Source organism: Gymnoscopelus microlampas, assembly GCF_963454915.1.
Source record: "Gymnoscopelus microlampas genome assembly, chromosome: 3".
NCBI lineage: Eukaryota > Metazoa > Chordata > Actinopteri > Myctophiformes > Myctophidae > Gymnoscopelus > Gymnoscopelus microlampas.
Genome location: NC_139940.1, coordinates 50,519,960 through 50,541,168, shown reverse-complemented (window position 1 = coordinate 50,541,168; position 21,209 = coordinate 50,519,960). Strand labels below are relative to the sequence as shown.

The 21,209-nt window shown below is 40.1% G+C and overlaps 3 protein-coding genes across 10 annotated transcripts in view; all 3 read right to left on the bottom strand.

Annotated features, from left to right (window-relative positions):
• LOC311042422 (NACHT, LRR and PYD domains-containing protein 3-like) overlaps positions 1-21,209 on the bottom strand; it is a 447,659-nt gene that overhangs the window by 10,260 nt on the left and 416,190 nt on the right. For 3 of the 8 annotated variants that reach the window (XM_084053149.1, XM_084053151.1, XM_084053148.1), the window contains 8 exons: positions 13,493-13,581; positions 13,185-13,258; positions 12,374-12,487; positions 11,238-11,351; positions 8,153-8,266; positions 7,063-7,176; positions 5,318-5,431; positions 1,604-1,682 (listed from right to left, as the gene is read on the bottom strand). In XM_084053149.1, the coding sequence (XP_083909275.1) occupies positions 1,604-1,682; positions 5,318-5,431; positions 7,063-7,176; positions 8,153-8,266; positions 11,238-11,351; positions 12,374-12,487; positions 13,185-13,210 (675 nt within the window). In that variant the 5' untranslated portion in view covers positions 13,211-13,258; positions 13,493-13,581. The remainder of the gene's footprint in view (positions 1-1,603; positions 1,683-5,317; positions 5,432-7,062; positions 7,177-8,152; positions 8,267-11,237; positions 11,352-12,373; positions 12,488-13,184; positions 13,259-13,492; positions 13,582-21,209) is intronic. The other 5 variants (XM_084053150.1, XM_084053153.1, XM_084053152.1 and 2 more) reach the window with 5 other exon arrangements.
• LOC311042423 (NACHT, LRR and PYD domains-containing protein 3-like) overlaps positions 1-21,209 on the bottom strand; it is a 118,698-nt gene that overhangs the window by 10,235 nt on the left and 87,254 nt on the right. The gene's annotated exons all lie outside the window — the stretch shown is intronic.
• Positions 1-21,209, bottom strand: part of LOC311038761 (protein NLRC3-like) — a gene marked incomplete at its 5' end in the record, with an annotated part of 96,916 nt that overhangs the window by 10,236 nt on the left and 65,471 nt on the right. The window lies entirely within an intron of this gene.

Genomic DNA, 21,209 nt, shown 5'->3' with positions numbered 1-21,209 from the left:
TGACAGAGGTGGTGCAGTGGTTCTCAAAGTGGGGTCTGGGGACCCACTACGGTCCTTGAGGGGGTTTCAGTGGGTCCCCAGCTAAATGATTGATAGATAATGGAACCAAATGGACCCTTAGAGGCCTGTAACTCTGTGTTACGGGTATATTTGGTTTCATGTGTTCACTCTCTGAGTTATAGGGTCCAATGCCTAATGCCTACCATACTGAGTGTCATGATTTATGACCTGTATCTGCTTGACCCAGTACACACATGTGCATCTACGTAAGCATATTGATATCTGTGATACAATGACCATCAACTACTTTATCAGAGAGACTGACGTCTGTGCACAGTGATACAAGATGCATGTTCTATTCCTATCCATTCTGTTCTTGTCCTTGTTCCATATCTTCTGGTCATGTGTCTACTGTACAATACTGTATATATTTCATTAAGTATGTATTAAACTTCAGAGCTTGTCGTGTGATACTGCCTGGAGTCATCTGGTTCTCCGCGCACGCGACTCAACAGAAACCTCACTCACCACCCTTAGTTAGAGACCTTTTAGGGACACATGGTTGGTCAATAGAAAACACTGAGGGTCCTGGGAAATGTATGAACCACTGCCATAGATACATTGTAATGACATCACAATGTCATAGATACACTGTAATGACATCACGATGACATAGATACACTGTAATGTTGTCACAATCCAATCCAACAACGGCATAAAATTCTTTGGTGGACACACAACCTATGTGTCTCTGTTGTGATCAACTCATATTTTTGGGGCGGTGTAACCTCCCCCTGTATGTGAGGTTTGGACATTGACTAATCCTGCACCGTGATTGGCCACCAGTCTACACCCCTAACCCCTACACATTCAATGCAAATACCAGTCTACACCCCTAACCCTTACACATTCAATGCAAATCTATACTTTTTTTTAAGTGAGCTTCCATCAGTGTGATGACCACTAGCTGTAATGTGATTGGCAGACTTTTGGTTGACTCTATTCAGGACTGTGATTGGCTAGCGAAACACATGACACATGTGAAGCCCTATGAATAGGACTATGGCACTTAAAAAAACACATTTATGTTTTTTTTAAGTGAGTCATGTGATGACCACACACCGCCCACTTCACACTAGGTGTGATTTTTGGGTGGTGCCAACCACCCCTATATCTGGCTTTGTCCGTATGTATGTATGTATGTATGTATGTATGTATGTATGTATGTATGTATGTATGTATGTATGTATGTATGTATGTATGTCCAATAAACAAACATTGATGACAACATCAATACAGGGCTCATCAAAGGCACCACCCTCTTCACACAGGGTGTGATTTTTAGCGGTGCCAACCGCTCTACATTTGACTTTGTCTGTGTGTATGTATGTATGTTTGAGCACTGCACACGCAGTGTGCAGCCACCAGGAGGCAGAGTTTAGTAAGACACATTTTTGGAATACATTTACAGGGATTTAACATTGTTTCTCTAGTTCATATACTGTATAGCCCAATTAAATAAACTCATCAAAGGCATCGCTTCCTTCACACAGGGTGTGATTTTTTTCTTCATTATATGAAATAAAAGTGTACATTGACATACCTTAAATATGGATTCCAGCTCTGTTTGATGTTCCTGAGCTGACTGACCACTGGGACCCTGAGATATCTGCTGCTGGTCTCTGTGGAGGACGAACACACACACACACACACACACACACACACACACACACACACACACACACACACACACACACACACACACACACACACACACACACACACACACACACACACACACACGGAAGGACAAAGAAACCTCGCTCTCTGTTATGCTGCCCCTTCCACCGGCCACATCATGTACTGTATCAGCAAGGCTAACTCCTGTACTCTGTGCTCTGTTTTTAAGCAATAAACCAACTTAAGGGACGTGTACTTGTCTGGACCTTCCGACTATGTTTCACATTTGTAAAATACACTACATACTGAACAACATGTTTAAACAACTTATATCTATGTACTATAATCCACTGAATATCTGTGTGTCATCCAAAAATCTGTCCTGAAGAGAACTTGGGACAATAGAGTTTGGGGTTTTAAACAGTCAGAAATGGAGCCGTCGCAAAAACACCTTCTCACGACCATGGTGGTCATTGTAGGTATCCTTGTAATCAGGAGATGACGCAAAGTAAATAATTTATGGTGGAAAGGAACATGGCTGCCATCTCCGCGGCTATTAGCTCTATTTTTTTTAAATGTTCAGGGCCTCAAACTGTACATACGTACCAAATGTATTGATTTTATGACAAAGAGAATGATTCATAGATTTGGCACTTATCCTGAGGACTGCACACAGACCCTCTTATAGACAGCTAGCCTGCTGCAAAGTCAAGGTGTAAAAGACATGTCAACAATATGAATAGTTGGTCTAATAATCTCAAGACTTCTGACCTTTGATCAGTAGAGTTTAATACATCTGAATCATGTGTTGTTTCTGATAGTTTTACATTCTGACCTCTGTTCATTTGTTTATATTTGGATCACTGATTGTGACTTTAAAGTGTGTACATGTAGTTACAGTTATAGATGCGTGAAAACAAATATTTAAAAGATAACAAAAATAACTATAATGAACACTGGCTTAATTCTGATTTGAACATGAATTAATTTGTCCTAAATGTGTCTTCAACCCCTGATTTAGAAACAGGCTCATTGAAGATGCTGCACTAACTGTAGGAAAGAGATGTACTCATCAGCTAGTCAAGCTAGTTGCTATTCATCTATATATGAAATCCCTTATTTTTAAATTAGGTCACAGAAAATGCATTAAATGCAGTAAATTTAGCCACATTCATAACTCATTCAAATTTAAAGCAGCACTGTGTACCTTTTTTTAATGAATAAAATGTAATGTTGTCCTATCTTGTATGGTAGGGTATTTTAATACAATATAACTTTTACAATTGGGGTGGTTGTATTTTGTCTCTCTGCTCTTCTATTGAGACATTGTGTCAAAGGTTATGGGTCAGGTTCTATATAATAGACAGCCTACACATACATTTGTACATGAGGGCAGTAGCAGACAGACAAAATACAGGAAATTACAGTTTACTGTCTTCCCTACTTCTAATAATCATGATGTTACTCTTTGTTGCATTGTATATGATGTCACAGTCTGAGCAGCGGCAGAACAGCACGTTTTGATGTATACATTGCAGGGGTTGAGTAAACCGTGCGGGAGTATTATTGGGCCGAAGTTTGCGGGAATATTATTAAATAAATAAATATTAAGTATGGCGGATTACAATACGTGTTTTGCTATTGCATGGCAGGCACACTTAATTATTAAGTATGGCGGATTACAATAAGTGTTTTGCCATTGGCATGGCAGGCACACTTAATGAACACTAACTTTTGAATTGAACATGAATTCATTTGTTCTAGATGTGTCTTCAACCCCTATTTAAGAAACAACAGGTTCATTTAAGATGCTGCACTAACTGTAGGAAAGACATTGTGATAGTTTCACATTCTGACCTCTGATCAGAGTGGTGTCCATCTTTGAAGGTAATAGGTGCATCCTTGGACTGGTCACTCTTCATGGAGACACAGCTGGGTACAGGAGACTCTGCTCTCTGCTGATCAACCCTGACACCATGACAACCAACATGAAACATTACATATTCATTAACTGGTCACACTAGTTGCTACACATCTAAATATTAAATCACACTTTTTATTAGGTCACAGAAAATCTATGTTCAAGGAAGTCAAATTGGCCACATTTTATAACATTTAACTTTCTTCTGTAAATAGAGTTGAATAAATGTTGATCAGTATCAAAGAGTAACAACATCAGGATGATAGCAGACCAACACAACACAATGACACACACATTAGAGCTCAGCTGTTTTTAGTGTCTATTAAATGTTGCAGATTATAGTGGCTGTAAAGCAGTGATAATCCTACTATCCTACTATACATTTAAGGAATCTTTGTTTTGTCTGAAGTTATTTTTCTCCTCAGTGGGTTGAACAATTGATCTGAACTTGTACACAGGCATTGACCATTAGCATAAGAACACACTGAAGAGTGGCATTTTTCACTTTTCCCAAATGTAAGCTCTTTATTAGCCAAACTGAAGCCAAACTGAAGCCGGTAACCTTGGGTCATGTTTAAGACCACCCAGGGGTTCGCGCCAAGAGCTGCCCAGGCCCTGTGACGGGCTGAGGGGGCAAGATGGTGAGCTAGGTTCCTGTTTTGATCTCCTTTCCCCCTTGCCCCCCCCCCCCCTTTCTTCTTCTTCCATTTCTTTCTATGGAAATAACGATACGATGGGAACTACAAAAACAAATTTCATCCACTTTTTTACTTCTGTAAATCTGTAATGTGACAATAAAGCTGATTCTAATTCTGAAGAGACAGCCTACACATACATTTGTACATGAGGTTCAATAGAATAGACAGCCTACACATACATTTGTATAAGGTTCTATAGAATGGACAGCCTACACATACATTTATTTGTACATGAGGTTCTATAGAATAGACAGCGTACACATACATTTGTACATGAGGTTCTATATAATAGACAGCCTATACACATACATTTGTACATGAGGTTCCGCAGCACAGCAGAGCAGGTGGATATATCGATACTGACAAACATGTGTCTTGCACTTCTGCATCGTGGTACTTTAAGCAGCAGTCTCATGCCATCATTATAAGCTACATTGAATTTCTGCATACTGCTATTTCTGCAGCGCCGCCACAAGTGGGCAGTATACATATGTAAAAAGCTCAGAATAGTGTGGAATTCACAGATTGTGTATATAATTCTCTGCTGCCTGTAGATGTCCCTATCATCAGATAGGTCATTTGATATAACAGCCTAAGTATTTGATCTCATTACATACCTTAAAGCATCACCTTGCAACTTTTTAACAACTATCAAGCATATTATGTCCCACAAAATTATAGAGGTACATGTTTAAGCAATAACAATCATCCTTCCATAAATGTATAGACTCAGGGGGGTCCCTGCTAGGGGCTTGACTGTATTACTATGTATAGGGGAGACACTGAGTTGCATCCTGGCATTTTCCAAGGTAGAACTGCCAGTCAAAGCAAAGACTGGCCAATAAAAGCATGTCCTCGCTGGACATAGAGAACTATAAAGATCACTGGCTTAATGTTGAATTGAACAGGAAATAATTTGTTCTATATGTGTTCTTCAAACCCTGTTCAGAAACAACAGGCTCATTTAAGATGCTGCCGTAACTGTAGGAAAGACATTTTAATCATTTTAAATTCTGACCTCTGATCAGTAGAGTGGTGTCCATCTTTGAAGGTAATAGGTGCATCCTTGGACTGGTCACTCTTCATGGAGACACAGCTGGGTACAGGAGACTCTGCACTCTGCTGATCAACCCTGACACCATGACAACCAACATGAAACATTACATTTATTCAATAACTGGTCACACTAGTTGCTATACATCTAAATATTAAATCACCCTTTTAAAAAAAACTTTCTTCTGTAAATACAGTTGAATAAATGTTGATCAGTACCAAAGTGTAACAACATCAGGATGATAGCAGACCAACACAACACAATGACACACACTTTAGAGTTCAGCTGGTTTAGTGTCTATTAAATGTTGCACATTATAGTGGCTGTAAAGCAGTGATAATCCTACTATCCTACTATACATTTAAGGAATCTTTGCTGTGTCTGAAGTTATTTTTGTCCTTAGTGGGTTGTTGCATTGACCATTAGCATAAGAAGACACCAAAGAGCGGCATTTTTCACTTTTCCCAAATGTAAGCACTTTATTAGCGTTTTTATTAGTTCTGTTAAGTTTGGTAGCACATGCGTGATAACAGAGACAGTAGAGGTTAGGTGGTTTTAGTGGTCCTACATCTACCTAGTTTACTTGGTGAGGAAGTGGTTCAGACTGAACACCCACCCCACCAGAGAAAAACTGAAGTCGGTAACCCTGGTACATGTTTGAGACCACCCAGGGGTTCGCCCCAAGAGCTGCCCAGGCCCTGTGACGGGCTGAGGAGGCAAGATGGTGAGCTGGGCTCTTGTTTTGATCTCCTTTCCCCCTTGCCCCCCTCCCCCCTTCTTCTTCTTCCCTTTCTTTCTATGGAAATAACGATACGATGGGAACTATGCACGAAAACAAATTTCACCCACTTGTTTACTTCTGTAAATCTGTAATGTGACAATAAAGCTGATTCTAAATAGACATCCTACATATTTGTACATGAGGTTCTATAGAATAGACAGCCTATACACATACATTTGTACAGGAGGTTCAATAGAATAGACAGCCTACACATACATTTGTATATGAGGTTCCGCAGCACAGCAGAGCAGGTGGATACATCGATACTGACAAACATGTGTCTTGCACTTCTGCATCGTGGTACTTTAAGAAGCAGTCTCATGCCATCATTATAAGCTACATTGAATTTCTGCATACTGCTCTTTCTGTAGCGCCGCCACAAGTAGGCAGTATACATATGTAAAAAGCTCAGAATAGTCTGGAATTCTCAGATTGTGTATATAATTCTCCGCTGCCTGTAGATGTCCCTATAATCAGATAGGTCATTTGATATATAATAGCCTAAGTATTTGATCTCATTACATAACTTAAAGCCTCACTATACAACTTTTTAACAACTATCAAGCATAGTATGTCCCACAAAATTATAGAGGTACATGTTTAAGCAAAAACAATCATCCTTCTATAAATGTATAGACTCCTGGGGGTCCCTGCTAGGGGCTTGACTGTATTACTGTGTATAGGGGAGACAATGAGTTGCATCATGGTATTTTCCAAGGTAGAACTGCCAGTCAAAGCAAAGACTGGCCAATTAAAGCACATCCTTGCTGGACATAGAGAACTATAATGATCACTGGCTTAATTTTGAATTGAACAGGAAATAATTTGTTCTATATGTGTTCTTCAAACCCTGATTCAGAAACAACAGGCTAATTTAAGATGCTGCAGTAACTGTAGGGACGACATTTCAATCATTTTAAATTCTGACCTCTGATCAGTAGAGTGGTGTCCATCTTTGAAGGTAATAGGTGCATCCTTGGAGCGGTCACTCTTCATGGAGACACAGCTTGGTACAGGAGACTCTGCTCTCTGCTGATCAACCCTGACACCATGACAACCAACATGAAACATTACATTTATTCATCAACTAGTCACACTAGTTGCTACACATCTAAATATTAAATCACACTTTTTTTATTAGGTCACAGAAAATGTATGCTCAATGAAGTCAATATTTAACTTTCTTCTGTAAATAAAGTTGAATAAATGTTGATCAGTATCAAAGTGTAACATCATCAGGATGATAGCAGACCAACACAACACAATGACACACACATTAGAGCTCAGCTGGTTTAGTGTCTATTAAATGTTGCACATTATGGTGTCTGTAAAGCAGTGATAATCCTACTATCCTACTACACATTTAAGTAATCTTTGTTGTGTCTGAAGTTATTTTTGTCCTCAGTGGGTTGAAAATTTGATCTGAACTTACACACAGGCATTGACCATTAGCATAAGAAGACACCAAAGAGCGGCATTTTTCACTTTTCCCAAATGTAAGCACTTTATTAGCGTTTTTATTAGTTCTGTGAAGTTTGGTAGCACATGCGTGATAACAGAGACAGTAAGGTCAGGTGGTTTTAGTGGTCCTACATCTACCTAGTTTACTTGGTGAGGAAGTGGTTCAGACTGAACCCCCCCACCAGAGACAAACTGAAGCCGGTAACCCTGGGTCATGTTTGAGACCACCCAGGGGTTCGCGCCAAGAGCTGCCCAGGCCCTGTGATGGGCTGAGGGGGCAAGATGGTGAGTTAGGTGCCTGTTTTGATCTCCTTTCCGCCTTGCCCCCCCTCCCCCACCCCCCCCAGGCAGAACTGCCAGTCAAAGCAAAGACTGGCCAATAAAAGCATGTCCTCGCTGGACATAGATAACTATAATGAACACTGGCTTAAGTTTGAATAGAACAGGAAATAATTGGTTCTATATGTGTTCTTCAAACCCTGATTCAGAAACAACAGGCTCATTTAAGATGCTGCAGTAACTGTAGGAAAGACATTTTAATCATTTTAAATTCTGACCTCTGATCAGTAGAGTGGTGTCCATCTTTGAAGGTAATAGGTGCATCCTTGGAGCGGTCACTCTTCATGGAGACACAGCTGGGTACAGGAGACTCTGCTCTCTGCTGATCAACCCTGACACCATGACAACCAACATGAAACATTACATTTATTCATTAACTGGTCACACTAGTTGCTACACATCTAAATATTAAATCAAACTTCTTTATTAGGTCACAGAAAATGTTTGTTCAATGAAGTCAACATTTAACTTTATTCTGTAAATAAAGTTGATTAGATGTTGATCAGTATCAAAGTGTAACAACATCAGGATAGCAGACCAACACAACACAATGACACACACATTAGAGCTCAGCTGGTTTAGTGTCTATTAAATGTTGCAGATTATAGTGGCTGTAAAGCAGTGATAATCTTACTATCCTACTATACATTTAAGGAATCTTTGTTGTGTCTTAAGTTATTTTTGTCCTCAGTGGGTTGAAGCCTACACATTTTTGTACATGAGGTTCTATAGAATAAATAGCCTACACATACATTTGTACATGAGGTTCTATAGAATAAATAGCCTACACATACATTTGTACAGGAGGTTCAATAGAATAGACAGCCTACACATACATTTGTACATGAGGTTCCACAGCACAGCAGAGCAGGTGGATACATCGATACTGACAAACATGTGTCTTGCACTGCTGCATCGTGGTACTTTAAGCAGCAGTCTCATGCCATCATTATAAGCTACATTGAGTCTCTGCATACTGCTCTTTCTGTAGCGCCGCCACAAGTGGGCAGTATACATACTGTATGCAGTAAGCTCCGAATAGTGTGGTATTCACAGATTGTGTATATAATTCTCTGCTGCCTGTAGATGTCCCTATCATCAGATAGGTCATTTGATATATAATAGCATAAGTATTTGATCTCATTACATACCTTAAAGCCTCACTATGCAACTTTTCAAGCATATTATGTCCCACAAAATTATAGAGGTACATGTTTAAGCAATAACAATCATCCTTCCATAAATGTATAGACTCAGGGGGTCCCTGCTAGGGGCTTGACTGTATTACTGTGTATAGGGGAGACAATGAGTTGCATCCTGGCATTTTCCAAGGTAGAACTGCCAGTCAATGTAGAGAGAATAATCACACATCCACTGTTACTTATTTCAGGTGCGTTGGATAGTAGATAATCTGAATCAAACAAGAAGTCCCGCACACTGTATCTTGCTGTGGCAACTCACTTTTTTTAATCACAAACGTTTCGGTCCGTCTGGACCTTCCTCAATAGTGTCTTACAATACTGATCACTATGTGCTCTTATATACAAACACTCCATCTGGTTCACAGGTGTGAGACAATCACACTCCCTATGGGAGTGTCACTCAATGATTGTCTCTAGTGTGTGAGCTTGTTGATTTGCCCAGACTCAACATATATACATCCATTATTTACAAATATTCACAAATGTTTATACAGAAACAAACTTAAGAAATGAAAACATCGGCCTTGCGGCTTTCATAAGTCACTCTTAACTTTGCATTAGAGCTTGGTTTTGCCCAGACAATTAATATATATATAGTATTACAGAGTTTTCAAATGCATAGTCCCACAATGAATTACAACATCACATGCCATGGAATTTCATCGTTCAACCCTTTTGGAAATAATGTTTGTAGGGTATAAATCCAATGAACTTCTCTTTTGTTTAGTATTTCATCTATGTTTCCCCATCTCTCAGGTAGAATATTTTTTTCAATCCCTTGGAATTTGAACGATGAGATGTCATGTTTGAAGTCATTAAAATGTACTGCTACTGGGTAGTTCCTGTCATTTCTCCTTATTGTGCTTTTATGCTCACTCATTCTTTGTTTGAGCTGGCGTGATGTTTTTCCCACATACACCAGTCCGCATGGACATTTAATCAAATAAATAACGTGTGTAGTGGTACAAGTAATGACATCATTGATAGAATATTTCTTCCCAGTATGGGAGTGAGTAAAGTAGTTACCTTTGACCATATTGTAGCACTGGGCACAACCTCTACATTCAACCATTCGGAAGAGGTGCCAACAATGATTGTGTTTCCCTTTTCCTTGTTTTTATATGTGCATGAACTAGGCTATCTCTCAGATTGTGTCCTCTTCTATACACTATTAGAGGTGGATATTTTAAATCTGTTGATATGGTAGGGTCTGAGGATAGTATGTGCCAATGTTTTTTAATTATGGGCCCCAATAGCTGTTAGGGGTGTAGGTTGTACTGAACATGATTGAATGTTTCTTTTTCTCTGCAATAGTCTTTTTTAACAGTTCATTTCTTGTTTTATCCAGAGACATTTGGTACGCTTCTTCAACACATTCAATAGGATAACCTCGTTCTATAAACCTCTGTTTCATGTCAAGTGATTCAGCCATAACATTTTCAGTGGTGTGACAGATCCGTCTAAGTCTGAAAAATTGGCTTCGTGGTAAGCCTTGTTTATGGGGTATCATGGGTTATCATCCCATACGGGACGGGATGATAACTATTGGCCATTAGTAAGGTGTTCCGATCTGTATCTTTTCTATACAAAGTGGTACATAGTGAACCAGCCTTCTTCTCAACCCACATGTCTAGGAAATGGACTCTGTCTCTAGCATATTCAGCTGTAAACTTCAGATGTGGGTCTTTCTCATTGAGCAGAGTAACAAACTCACTCACTTCAGTTACAGTACCTTCAAACAGACAGTACATGTCATCAATGTAACGATACCATTTAATAACCTTGTTAATGAAAGGGTTCTCTGTGCTGCCCATTGACCAACCATTGACCTGGAGATAATAGTCATCTTCAAACTTGAAATAGTTGTTTCTTAATACAAATTCTGCTAACTGCATAACTGCCAGTCAAAGCAAAGACTGGCCAATAAAAGCACGTCCTCGCTGGACATAGAGAACTATAATGATCACTGGCTTAATTTTGAATTGAACAGGAAATAATTGGTTCTATATGTGTTCTTCAAACCCTGATTCAGAAACAACAGGCTCATTTAAGATGCTGCACTAACTGTAGGAAAGACATTCTAATCCTTTTAAATCCTGACCTCTGATCTGTAGAGTGGTGTCCATCTTTGAAGGTAATAGGTGCATCCTTGGACTGGTCACTCTTCATGGAGACACAGCTGGGTACAGGAGACTCTGCTCTCTGCTTATCAACCCTGACACCATGACAACCAACATGAAACATTACATTTATTCATCAACTAGTCACACTAGTTGATACACCTCTAAATATTAAATCACACAATTATTTGATTAGGTCACAGAACATTTATGTTCAATGAAGTTCAATAAAACCACATTTGATAGACATACGTATCACCTACAAGTTACTGATTAGAGAGAATTTTATATTTTTGTAAATCAGTTCATTATTTCCTGCGTAATCGATGAATCAAACTGAAGTGTGTAATTTGGAAAGCATTGCATTGCGCAACGCACACATTGTATTCTTTGAATAGACAATCATCTTATATAAACACAATTGACACAAGGAATTGACACTCACTTCTGCTGATTTTAGGAAAATTATAATCACAGAGATTTGTTAAGAATTAGGAGAGAGGGAGACCTCGAATTTTTGCCGCTGTGCGCCCTGGTCGTCTGTCAATTGCAGGCGTGCCCTACCAAACCAAGTTGGCATTGCGGGTGGTTTTAGATTCCGCTGTGCTGTCCCAAACGTGTGTGGCCAAAATAGCAATTTGGGGGATAATGCCACAATGGAGTCGGCATAATGAATAGCGGGTATAGCGGCCGCAAAATACCGTTTAGGGACAGTGCCAGCTCCCTTATCCGTATTTCACGGGTAATGGGCAGAAATTTGTTTTTGTCGCATTCCTAAGCCACCAATTTGATGACCAGTGAACCGGTAGGCAGCAGTTCCGGTAGGAGATACAAAGGAGACTTTCTTTTGTGTACATACCGGAACCGCTGCATGTCATCAAATTAAATGGCTTAGGAATGCGACAAAAAATATATATATATATATCTATGAATTCAAGTCTCCATGGGGTGACATAATCAATAGAAAAAAAGTAATTTTGGGGGTGAACTATCCCTTTAATTTAGAACTGAACATGAATTAATTTGTTCTAGATGTGTCTTCCACCCCAATTCACAGGCTCATTTAAGATGCTGCACTAACTGTAGGAAAGACATTGTGATAGTTTCACATTCTGACCTCTGATCAGTAGAGTCGTGTCCATCTTTGAAGGTAATAGGTGCATCCTTGGACTGGTCACTCTTTATGGAGACACAGCTGGGTACAGGAGACTCTGCTCTCTGCTGATCAACCCTGACACCATGACAACCAACATGAAACATTACATTTACTCATCAACTAGTCACACTAGCTGCTACACATCTAAATATTAAATCACTTCTCACTTCTCAGAACATTAATGTTAAATGAAGTCAAATTGGCCACATTTCATAACATTTAACTTTCTTCTCTAAATAAAGCTGAATAAATGTTGTTCAGTATCAAAGTGTAACAACATCAGGATGATAGCAGACCAACACAACACAATGCCACACATATTAGAGCTCAGCTGTTTTTAGTGTCTATTAAATGTTTTACATTATAGTGGCTAATCCCTTATCTGGGGGGGAACATTCGCCAAAAATAGCCGATCTACAACCTCACAACGCCTTGCAAGAGATTTGATGTAGATGGAGGATAGAACGCACCAAGTACAGTGCAAGTATAGAGGGTCTAAATGGTTAAACTGAAGTGATGTTGATAAATTCTGGGGGATTTACAAGCTCACAACGTCTCGTGTTCCATAATATTTATCTGTTGAACCGAGTCAAAATGCAATGCCTCAACTCCTACAACTCCAAGTGCTTGTCAGGGTGGGGGGTTCCCAGTTCAACTATGATTCTTTTGGGGGGTCCCCGGTTCAAATATGATTCATTCACCTCTGATAAATTTTGGGGGGTCGTGGGCTGAAAAGGTTGAGAACCACTGCTGTACTGAATATATCCTTTACCCTGTTGTTGGTTGACTAGGATCCATGTTGCTGCTGTGATCTTGTCCTTAGTAATTCACTCTGGATAACAGCGTCTGATGAATGACAACGTTGTAAATAGTTGTAAATGTAAGAGTTAGACAAAAGGCAGATGTTTCCCACATTAAAACACAATATGGACAAACCAGTCAAATCTGTCACGACACTGTTTTTTTTTAAACAATATAGTGTGTGTGTGTGTGTGTGTGTGTGCGTGCGCGCGTGCGCGCGCGTGTGTGTGTGTGTGTGTGTGTGTGTGCGTGCGTGCGTGCGTGCAACAGTTCTCCTACCACACTGTCCATCCAAGGATCAACAGAAAGTCCAGCTTCTCACATCTTCACAACGGGCGGCTCAACATCCTTGGCTGAGAAGAGCAAGTCTGTATGAAACAAATAAAACCTGGCCCATCATGATGTGTCCTTTACAATCAACTCTGTAATGGCAACAGCCTAGCCTGGAATCCAGCCTGACTCTACATTCATCTTTTGTTTTGTTTTTTTCACTCCACTTCTCAGTCTGGGAGGCTTCCATTTGAGCCTGATTTCTGAACACCTACATAAACACATCATTGTTACAGAAACACATCATTGTTACAGAAACACATCATTGCTGAATGAATAGCAATATGTATTAATATGTATTTGTCCGCGGACTATTTTGTGCCAGGAACCCCCCCCCCCCCCCATATCAGAAAAAAACACTTTTTCCCCCAATATTGTTTGAAAATAGCAGATCTACAACCTCACAACATGTCGCGATGTGACACGTTGTGAGCTTGTAGATCTGGTATATTCAAATAGCCGATATAAAGTGGTAAAACTTCTTTTGGGCTTGTTTTCATAGGCCTCACTCACACATATAAAACAAGTGCTTCATGCTTCATGCATGCTTCATGGGGGGGGGGGGGGGTGAAGCCTTTTCAATTCATTCCCTATGGACGTCACATGCACTGTTAACCCAGACTTTATTTCAACTAAAAAAAAAAAGTACAATGTACATAGACTATTTAAGTTTTATTGCATTACTAAAAAAAAATAAGTATATTCTACTCAACATTTAATAGTAATGCAATGTGTAAAAAACTTTGAGTTCAAATGCATTAAAACATTTGAGTGTAAAGTCTGTAAAACTTAAATTGACTAAGTTGTCAAGACCACACCCCTTTTTGACGCAATGATTGATGGGAAGAAGACAGCTGGGAAGTTTTTTGGCAGCCATTACACAAACACATGCTGCTTGAGTAGTCAGAGTCTCAGAGAAGTTGGACAGTATAGTTTGTTTTAGACATTTTTTATCTGTTCACAAAGGTTTTATCTGTTTACCTTTCTCACTTGAGGAGGTTTGGGAACACGTTGTGTACCATTTCAACCAAATACAAGCGGGTGCTTTCTAACGTGCGTCAGGGTGCAGGCCAACAAACATCACAGAAGAGCCAGGGGCTGCTACCATATATTCTGGTGAGTACTGTAACTTTAAACACTAAATATTACTACATTTGGCTAATTAAATAATGTACTGGTAGATATCTCAATAAAGATACGATAGTCTGTAGCCTCCCTTAAATAAATGAAAGCATAGGTTTTTATTTCATGCATAGGCTTAATGAAGTGTTTTTAAAAAATGGATTTTTATTAATTCCACCATGCCATTTTTCCATTTTAATTGGGCCAGGGAGCAGATAAAGGCTATTTCCTAATCAACCTTACCTAAAAAGAAAGGAGAAGAAAAATACCATTACTTCATCAAGTAATCAACAAATATATAAAAATAGGTGAAACATTGGCCAAATTGTCAAATAATATGAGAAAGAGGCAATTTAAAAAAAAATAGCCAATCTACAAGCTTGTAGATCTGCTATTTTCACAATATTCATCTGTGGAACTGAGTCAAATAAAATTGAATGCCAACATTCCAAGTGCATGTCAGGGTAGGGGGTCCCCAGTTCAAATATGATTATTTTTGGGGTCCTGGCCTGAAAAGCCTACACAAAATTGCCAGGTAGCCTAGCTGAAGTAAGCCTACAGTCAGCTCTTAAAGGAGTAGTTCACCCCAAAAAATATATAATATTTTTTCAATCAATTACACAACACTGAAGCCTTGAATTCATGGAGATGTTTTTGTCACATTACGTAAAAGTACTGATTATGCACAATATCCCATTTCACCTGTTTACAAATTAATGTATACAAATCAGTTGAAAATAGCAGATGTACAGTACATGTACTTAGTTACTTTCCACCACTGTTAGATACAGAATAGATATTGTAGTTATTAATTATAGCAGTTCCCTCATTTGTTTTTTTTTTGTGTTGTGTTGCAGGTCACAGGAAGATGCTTTGGAAGTGTAAGTATTGCCCTTTTAACTGTGACAAGAGAGCACAGCTTTTTAAACATTATAGGCTAAAACATGGAAGTTATGCAAGAACCGAACCAATTCCTTGCTTACATCAGGAATGTCTATGTACATTTAAATCACTCAATGCACTAAAAGTGCACTTATCCCGGCTTCACAGCAAACCTCCAGATCAGCAACCATGTTTAGATGTTCCAGTTAAGTTTTCCTGCCTCTCATGTGATTTTTCTGAGTCTTGTTCTGAGACTGAATACTTTGCTCACCTGTATAATGCACACTTAAAAGTTAACCATAAAGTCAGGTGCCCTTATAAGGACTGTGACTATGAATGCAGTGTCCACAGCACTTTCAAAGCACACAAGAGTAGAAAACACAGGGAACAGAACTGGAAGATGTTTAATATAGCCATAATTGGTTGTGATTATGTTAGCAATGACAGTGATGCTGAACAAGATCAGCTGTCAAATGATGATGATGATATGGAGAAATTAGAAGAGGTGAGTGAAGAGGCTAGTGAGAAAGAACTTTGTGATTTAGAAAACCAGCTTACGCACAACCTAGCATCACTTCTGTTAAAGATGCATGCAGTTCTGCACATACCAGAGAGTTCTGTGCAAGAAATAGTACAACAGCTTTGTCAATTCAATAAGCTGTCAGAGCCACTTCTGCATAACAGAGTGAAGGCTGTCTTGAAGACATATTATCCAGACATGGATGAAACCATTGTGAGAGAGGTTACTAGTGCTGTGTCAGAAAGTAACATGATAGCATTGTGTGCTAAAGCAGGACCCCTAGGAACTACTAAAAAGAGAGCAGCCTATGTATGCAGAGAGTTTCCACTGGTAAACCCATTAGAATTTGTTGTGAAAAAAGGGAAAAAAACAGTTGCGTATGTCCCCATTATTCCCATGCTCCAGAAGTTGCTTAACAAAAGTGACGTGTTGAACAAAGCCATGTCAGAAAAAGTCCAAGTGCAAGAGGAATACAGATCATATGAAGATGGCCAGTACTTTAAAGAAAACACTCTTCTTGCAACGGATGAGTTCACAATTGCTCTGGGCCTTTACATTGATGACTTTGAAGTTGCCAATCCTTTAGGGACATCAAGGGTGAAACATAAGATGTGTGCAGTATACTGGGTCATTCTGAACATACCTGCAAAATACAGGTCAACCCTCAACTCAATCCAACTTGCTCTACTGTGTAATACATCCACAGTCAAAGATTGTGGTGGTTATGACAAAGTTCTGCAACCACTTATCTATGATCTAAAGTTATTGGAGCAGGACGGTGTTTACCTGGAGAAACTAGGTGCAAGTGTAAAAGGCACAGTCTTATTTGTTGCTGCTGATAATCTTGGTGCTCACTCTCTTGCAGGATTCTTAGAGAGCTTTTCGAAAGTTGACAAGTTCTGCAGATTCTGTCTGGCAAGCAAGTGTGACGCTCTGGATCATCAACAAGAGGTATGTGATGGATTCTTCACACTCAGAGACAAAGAGTCCCATGATAGGCAGGTGCAGGAGGTTAAAGAGGACCCAGCATTGAGGCAGAGTTATGGTGTGAAAGGAGCATGTCCATTAACTGAGAATTTGGAGCACTTTCATGTGGTCACTGGTTACCCTCCTGACATTTTACACGATCTCTTGGAAGGCATTGTTCCATATGAGCTATCTTTGTGTCTTACAGACCTGATACGCAAGAGGTATTTCACACTAGGAACGCTAAATCAGGCCATCAGGTGCTTTAATTACACATTTACTGACAAAACAGACAGACCTCAGATTATTGCAAAGGGATTTTCCAAAAAAGGGACTATTGGTGGAAATGGCCATGAGAATTGGTGTCTCATAAGGCTCCTTCCATTTTTTATTGGTCACTGTGTCCCTGAGGGTGACAACACTTGGGAAATTCTCATGCTTCTCAAAGACATTGTTGAGCTAGCTGTTACACCAAGGCACACAGAAGAGACAGTGCATTTCCTGGACAGTAAGATCACAGAGCACAGGCAGCTGCTGCAGTCAACGTTTCCTGATTACAAATTAAAGCCAAAGCATCACTTTGTGGAACATTACCCAGAACTTATAAGGAAATTTGGCCCTCTGTCTGAGGTGTGGACGTTTCGTTTCGAAGGGAAACACAAATTTTTCAAAAGGGCAATACGCAATGCTCAAAATTTCAAAAATGTTGCCATGACACTTGCTAACAAGCACCAGAAAGCAGCCAGTTACCATCTTGACTCTAACTCATATTTCAGACCATCAGTTGAGATGACGAAAGTTACCCCGGTTTTGCTTGCCTCATTCCCTTTGAATGTTCAGAGAGTAATTGCTCAAAACATTACAAATCCAGGGTCAGTTCTTGATGTGTCATCTGTCTGTGTAGATGGAGTCAAGTATCAACCAAGTATGATAGTCTCTACTGGCTCATGCGCAGGTCTCCCTGATTTTGTCCAGATTGAAAAGATTGTTGCAGCTAACACAGAAATTATGTTTGTCTGCAAAAAAATGACAGCCTGGTACTTTGAGCATTTAAGATCTTACCAACTTATCGACAGTCATCTGCCCTGTGTAGTGAATATGTCAGAGTTGAATGATGTTTTCCCATTATCTGCATACACGGTCCAACAAGAACTTATGGTAACACTGAGACGATTTGTTATATGCTAAATCACCCTTTTCATGTCAAGGACCCCTACCCAAATGTGTACCAGGGACCCCCAGAAGAGATTTGTGTAATTTATTTTGTAAATGATTGAAATATTTAGATCTATAAGCCAATCTAGAAGCTCAGAATGCAAAATGTGAATATCCTAAATATAAAATGGGGCTAAAATGGTTAAACTGAGTGTGCTGTTATTTTAACTCATTTTGCTAGACTCCACCTTAAGAAACCCTGTGCTAAATTACTTTTATTTTCCCCACCGCAGATGGCTGTACAACAGAAATTAACCATGAGGGTCATACTCTCGGCGGGAGATATACGGAAGCTGACAATGACGCCACGACCTGGCACACTTGAAGATTTAATTGGCTGGCTCAAAAACACTCTCCAAGCAAACTACAACTTCTCCTTACTATATGAAGACCCTGATTGGGACAACAAACTGTGTAACCTCAACGATCTCGCTGAGCTCCCAGAGAAGCCAACCATCCAAGTCATCCCTGTAATTGAGCTGGTACCAATACCAACAACCACTGAAGAACCTAACTTAGATACTTCTATTGACACAATCATCCTGCAGGCAGACACAAGCAGCCAGGAAGACACAAGCAGCCAGGAAGACACAGAGATCCTGTCCAACTCCTCTCTAGGTAGAAGGTCAGACTGGCCAGAGGTATTTGAGATTCCCGATTTTGGTGTTGATGTTGATTATAGACTCAATCAAGGTAACCTGATGTATATGAGGGATCAAACCCACCTCAAAGTGACAAAAGAGCTCAAACATAATATTCTGGATAAACTGGCTCAGACCATGTATGCATTTACTCCATACCCCTCCAAGAGTGATCGTGTGGCCGTTGCTAAAGCCTTAATAGAGAAACACCCGTGTCTTGCCCAACGATCTGCACGCATTGGCTGGAAAGGATGGCAGAGCAGTCTGTTTTGGAAGATGGGAAATTATAGACAGAAAATGCGACAGATGGGTCGACTTGATGTCTCTGTCAATGGTGGTAAACGTGGAAGAGATGGTGATGTTGACCGTGAACCTCCCAACAAAGGCATCAAGAAGGCAAGGAAAGGGGAGCTAAATTTCCTGCCTCAATATCCAGAGGGGTTGGATGACCACAAAATGGAAGAAGCTCGTCAGGCTCTCCTCAATGAAGTGATGAAGACGAAACCAAGTGGACCCTTCGTTAAGAAACAGATGGACCTGACCTTTGCTTTTAGAAGAAAAGAAATAGTCACAGAAACGCCTGCTATCAGCCAGATGGTACAGCGATGGCCAGCTCTTTTCACAGAAAGCCAGGTAAGTTTTGAATATTTACAAAATAGGACTTTGTAGCCTTGTTTTCAAAATTTAATGTTCAATAATGCATTTATGCATGGCACACAATACATTTCTGTTGATAATTATATTTTTTTGCTTGTGCCAATTTACGGATCATCATGTAGCTGAGGGTCACAGTTTTTGATTATTTGACCATGGGCTTATATGATGTTTGCTCTGTTTCAGATTTGGTGCGAGTTCAACAGGGTGGTGGGGAAAAATCTCCGTGACCTTTTCTTTGGAGCGCTTGACCAGTTGTCCCCAAGGCTGATTGACCTTTTCAGGAAGAAGAAAGGTGTCACCGGACAACGTCTGTGTGAGCTTTTACTTCAGACCAAGGTGAGTTGTCTGCACTACTTCCTCTTCCCTTGATCTCTGTTCCTCTACTTTCCCTTTTCATTTGCAAACTTTTTTCTTCTCATGTCATCTATTCTCATATCTCTCTCTATCATTTCCCCCTTTAATTGTTTTTTTATTCATCTGTATCCTTTTCTCATATCCTGTCTTCTCCCGCCGTCTCTGCTTAGCTCTATTCTTGTTTCATCTCTTTGCCTCTATCCTCTGCCTTTCTGACCTACTCATGTACTATCCAGTCCTGAAAATATGCAGTGAATTTGGGGTAAGTTCATATAAACATATTTGAAGGTTAATATACTTGTGTTATATCCGCTGTCTTCCAGACCACAGAGCCAACAGATGTCAGGTCCGTCTGTCTCCGGGGGTTGCCAGTCATCTTAGGGGACGATCCTGCTGTCTTCTTCAAGACTTGCTCCGTAAGTAACTTAATTTGTTTTAAATGTTGCAGGTGTATATATCAGGGTTTCGGCTAGACAATTTGGGGGCCGGCCACCATGGCCGACAGGATTATATTTTATCGGCCAAAGAATACTTTTATCGGCCATCTTATAATTAACGTTGCATGCGTGTTTGCAGATACATGCACCAAATCTGATCATTACACCTCATTACGTTAGCCCTGCACTTCTCGAAAATAAATGACACTGATATAGATTTTCATTATCTGTTCCTTAGATGCCAAGTTATAGAACCATATTTGATGCACAGTTTTGATACAAGTATGGTACTTGTAATGTACAGATCCAAATATGGCATTAATCCTTTTAAGAATTACTTTAGTGCAGGTTTATATTGTGCAATTCTTTACATTATTGCGACCTTAGGTCGCACTTACTACAGAAAGCTGCTCCAGGTGTCCGTCCGTCGCTCCGTCACTCCGTCACACACGTCACACTTTTACCCTGCTCATATCTCCGCACCCATTGCCCCGATCCATGCCACATTTTGCACACACACTCCTTACCTGCCAAACTACACCCTCCAAGGACCCCCGGAGCTCCAGGGACCCCCAGCTGCCTCGGGGACCCCCAAGTGTAAAAAATGAGCACATGTGGACAAATTACCAAATGACCACCCCAACGGGGCTGCTCACGGGGCATTCCCGGGGACCACCCACTCCTGGTGCTCCAGAACGGATGCAAAAGTGGTGGCGCCCCCAGTGGAAGACCCCCTGCCACTGCAGCTCACATAAAATGCCGTAACTCGGGGGCTTGCCCCCCACAAACAATCCCTCCTTTCCCCTATAAACACACTCTCTCTCCCACACCACACACACACACACCAACAGCTCTTGCCTGCACACCTTTGC